Source organism: Salvelinus sp. IW2-2015, linkage group LG13 (genome assembly GCF_002910315.2).
Source record: "Salvelinus sp. IW2-2015 linkage group LG13, ASM291031v2, whole genome shotgun sequence".
NCBI classification, from domain to species: Eukaryota; Metazoa; Chordata; class Actinopteri; order Salmoniformes; family Salmonidae; genus Salvelinus; species Salvelinus sp. IW2-2015.
The window spans coordinates 31,328,753-31,332,743 of record NC_036853.1 but is presented as its reverse complement, the minus strand read 5'-3'; the positions used below and the strand labels follow the sequence as shown (position 1 = coordinate 31,332,743).

General features: G+C 44.0%; 1 protein-coding gene across 2 annotated transcripts in view; it reads left to right on the top strand.

The window, feature by feature from the left end:
• LOC111971192 (zinc finger CCCH domain-containing protein 3) overlaps positions 1–3,991 on the top strand; it is a 102,929-nt gene that overhangs the window by 82,404 nt on the left and 16,534 nt on the right. For both annotated transcript variants that reach the window (XM_023997983.2, XM_023997982.2), the window contains exons 6-8: positions 1,758–1,839; positions 1,981–2,136; positions 2,254–2,323. In XM_023997983.2, coding sequence (XP_023853751.2) covers positions 1,758–1,839; positions 1,981–2,136; positions 2,254–2,323 — 308 coding nt within the window. The remainder of the gene's footprint in view (positions 1–1,757; positions 1,840–1,980; positions 2,137–2,253; positions 2,324–3,991) is intronic.

Genomic DNA, 3,991 nt, shown 5'->3' with positions numbered 1-3,991 from the left:
TGGACACAGATACTCCAATCTCCGCAATGGAGCTTTGCAGCTCCTTCAGGGTTATCTATGTCTCTTTGTTGCCTCTCTGATTAATGCCCTCCTTGCCTGGTCCGTGAGTTTCGGTGGGCGGCCCTCTCTTGGCAGGTTTGTTGTGGTGCCATATTCTTTCCATTTTTTAATAATGGATTTAATGGTGCTCCGTGGGATGTTCAAAGTTTCAGATATTTTTTTATAAACCCTGATCTGTACTTCTCCACAACTTTGTCCCTGACCTGTTTGGAGAGCTCCTTGGTGGTGCCCCTTGCTTAGTGGTATTGCAGACTCTGGGTCCTTTCAGAACAAGTGTATATATACTGAGATCATGTGACACTTAGATTGCACACAGGTGGAACTAATTATGTGACTTCTGAAGGTAATTGGTTGCACCATATCTTATTTAGGGGCTTCATAGCAAAGGGGGTGAATACATATGCACGGACCACTTTTCATTTTTTTTATTTTTATTTTTTAAACAGGTTATTTTTTTCATTTCACGTCACCAATTTTGACTATTTTGTGTATGTCCATTACATGAAATCCTCATAAAAATCCATTTAAATTACAGGTTGTAATGCAACAACAGGTTGTAAAACAAAAACACCAAGGGGGTGAATACTTTTGCAAGGCATTGTAAATGTCCATTCAATTCTCTGGCAACAGCTCTGGGGGACATTCAAGCAGTCAGCATGCCAAATGCACGCTCCCTCAACTTGAGACATCTGTGGCATTGTGTTGTTGTATGACAAAACTGCACATTTTAGAGTGACCTTTTATTGTCCCCAGCACACGGTGCAACTGTGTAATGATTATGCGGTTTAATCAGCTTCTTGATAATCCACCCACCTGACAGGTGTGGCGTATCTTGGCAAAAGAGAAATGCTCACTAAAAGGGATGTCAAGAGAATTGTGCACAACATTTGAGAGAGTTTTTTTTGTGTTAGGACATTTCTGGGATCTTTTTTTTTCAGCTCATGAAACTTGGGACCAACACTTTACATGATGCGTTTATATTTTGGTTTAGTGTAATTTGAAATACAGAAAGCATGGCAAAGATATCAACTATGTCCGTTTAAAACATTAAATTATAGCTGTCAGGTCATTGCGTCATATCTGCCTGGGCACACAGTGGAAATGGCTTGCAGTGATGGCAGATGCTTTATGACTGTAATAGCCTACTCTAGGCTACTGATGAGTGGTGAGCTTTCTGGTGCCAGCGGCTGCCGGGGCATCACCCATGTGGGTGCTACTTGTGGAGGAGTGGCTACAAAGTCAAGCGGCTACGCTACAGATGGCTGTATGTGTCGGGCACGGCGAGGTGCGCTGCTAAACAACGGCTCCAGAATTGTCTGATCCTCACCCACGACTTCCCCCTGGCTGTGACCATTATTGGCTGTTGACGCTATGAAAWCAAACCGCTTCTGTTGACATCCTGATTTTGAACTGCTTTACTTTACCTGTTTAATTACTTGTATGTGCTATGTAAGTAATTCAGCTCTTAGCTGCCAAGTACGGCCTACCCTGTAATGTAATAAAACTACTACTACTACAGTGTAAACACAGACATGGACATGCACGCGTGTCCGCACACACACACAAACACTCACACAAAATATGTCAGTCGCAATGGTGTATTAATAACGCCATATTACCCATTTAAAAAAAAAATGTTTTAGTCTTTATAGAGGCGGTTTCTTTTTTTCTCATTCTCTCTTTTCCCCAAACAACAGTGCGGTTGTCCAGTCCACAGGAAGTCTCCCACACCACCTCTAGCACTTTCATCCGGCCCTCCAGCACTCGTTTTGTGGCTAGGTAAGCACTTTAGTATACACACACACACACACACACACACACACACACACACACACACACACACACACACACACACCTCTGCTACCTGTACATAATTGCACAACTATATGTTTTCTTGATTGTGTGTGTTCTGTCTTCCAGTCGTGCGGTTCAGAGGAGTCTAGCCATCATCAGGCACGCTCGTCAGAAGAAGTCCCAGAAACAGTACTGTATGTACTACAACCGCTTTGGCAAGTGTAACCGTGGCAATACCTGCCCCTACATCCACGATCCTGATAAGGTGGCCGTCTGTACCAGGTAACACACACACACACCTAACATGCACAGATCTCCTCAAAACCACCTGTACAGACTGTGTGGGCTCTCTGATTGGCTGCTCTGTGAACTGATGACTCTTCCCATTGGTTCCTGCAGGTTCCTGAGGGGTACGTGTAAGCAGACAGGTGGGACCTGTCCATTCTCCCATAAGGTGGCCAAGGAGAAGGTGAAACTATCTGACACACACACACACACACACATACACACACACACACACAACGACCTTGAGGTGAGAGTATGTGAAACGTCAATGTCTCTCACACCAGCTGGGTTGGAGTGTACTGTGTAGTTAGGCAGTTAGCGTTTGGCCCCGTCAGGTATATAGCCAGGGAGGAGGTGAGAATATGGTGTCACACACTTACAGATCTGCAAACATTGAAGGATTAATGGTAGGGGGTAGGGAAAGGGATTGCATTAGGACCGACTGTTAGTTTACCACCCAGAGATAGATATGGAGACATGTCACATACAATACGTGGTGTTTAGAGTTATGGTTGGTGTAAGAAGTGGTGTATAGAGATACAGCTAGAGTCACAGTCCACTCGCGATTTCACAGCCCTCTGCTCTGTGCTCTCACTGCCAGTATTAAAGAATATACACACGACACACACACACACACACACACACACACACACACACACACACACACACACACTCCCACTGGTAGTGTACACACTCAGAGACGTGACCTGATTCTATGGTTAGGGGGGTGCATGTTGAAAGGAGTCGGGGTACGGGCGATGGGGGTATCATGACCAAAATGGTGGTCCCTGTCCCAGGTTTCAGATGTCCCAACATGGTTTACACCTGAACACGTACACCTTAATAGGCATGGGTACAGAGAGTATGGCATGAGTACACAACCCCTTAATTAACTATAAGACACACCTACACACAGCTGGTTACACATACCCAATATGTTCACGGCCAGTCACACAAACTCTTGTTAAAGGTCTGAGACACACACACACCTGAACTGGATAAATCACAAATAGGTCAGAAGTATGACTCTTGTTTCAAAACTGTTTAAATTTGGTGCCAATTGGTACTATGCCAATTGCATGGCATGTTGTGTGACAAACTGCACATTTTAGATTGGCCTTTTATTGTCCCCCAGCACAAGGTGCACCTGTGTAATGATCATGCTGTTTAATCAGCTTCTTGATATGCCACACCTGTCAGGTGGATGGATTATCTTGGCAATGGAGAAATGCTCACTAACAGGGATGTAAACAAATTTGTGCACAACATACGAGAGAAATAAGCTTTTTGTGCATACGGAAAATCTTTTATTTCAGCTCRTGAAACATGGGACCAACACTTTACATGTTGCGTTTATATATTTGCTCAGTATAGATCATTGGCTGCATCTTTAACTTCATCTAAACGACTCTCTCTCTAACAGAGAAAGAGTACAAACTAAAAKATAATAATCACATGTTTAGTACTACCAACAGTCAACACAATGGTTCATCTTCGATTATTCATTCTGCTTCATAGCTACTAATGACATAGTTACATAGTAATACGTGTAGTTAAAATGTCTCATTTSTTTATCTGGCCCCATAGCACAGAATAGGGTCATGTAGTGGTGTTTAACTAGGTGTTTAACGAGGCCAGTCCGTATAGGGTAAAGGAAAGTGGTTACACTGGACAGGGAAAYATGTTTTTCTTTAGACAAACAACCCACAGACAGGTGTCCTGTCCAGCCTCGCAACCCAATACACACGCATACTAGTAGGGACTGGGGATAGACGAGGAGCTCCAATCCTGTACCCCCCCCCCCCAAGAAATAACTCCCGAAACAAGACCCTCTGTACCCCCCACCTCCGCC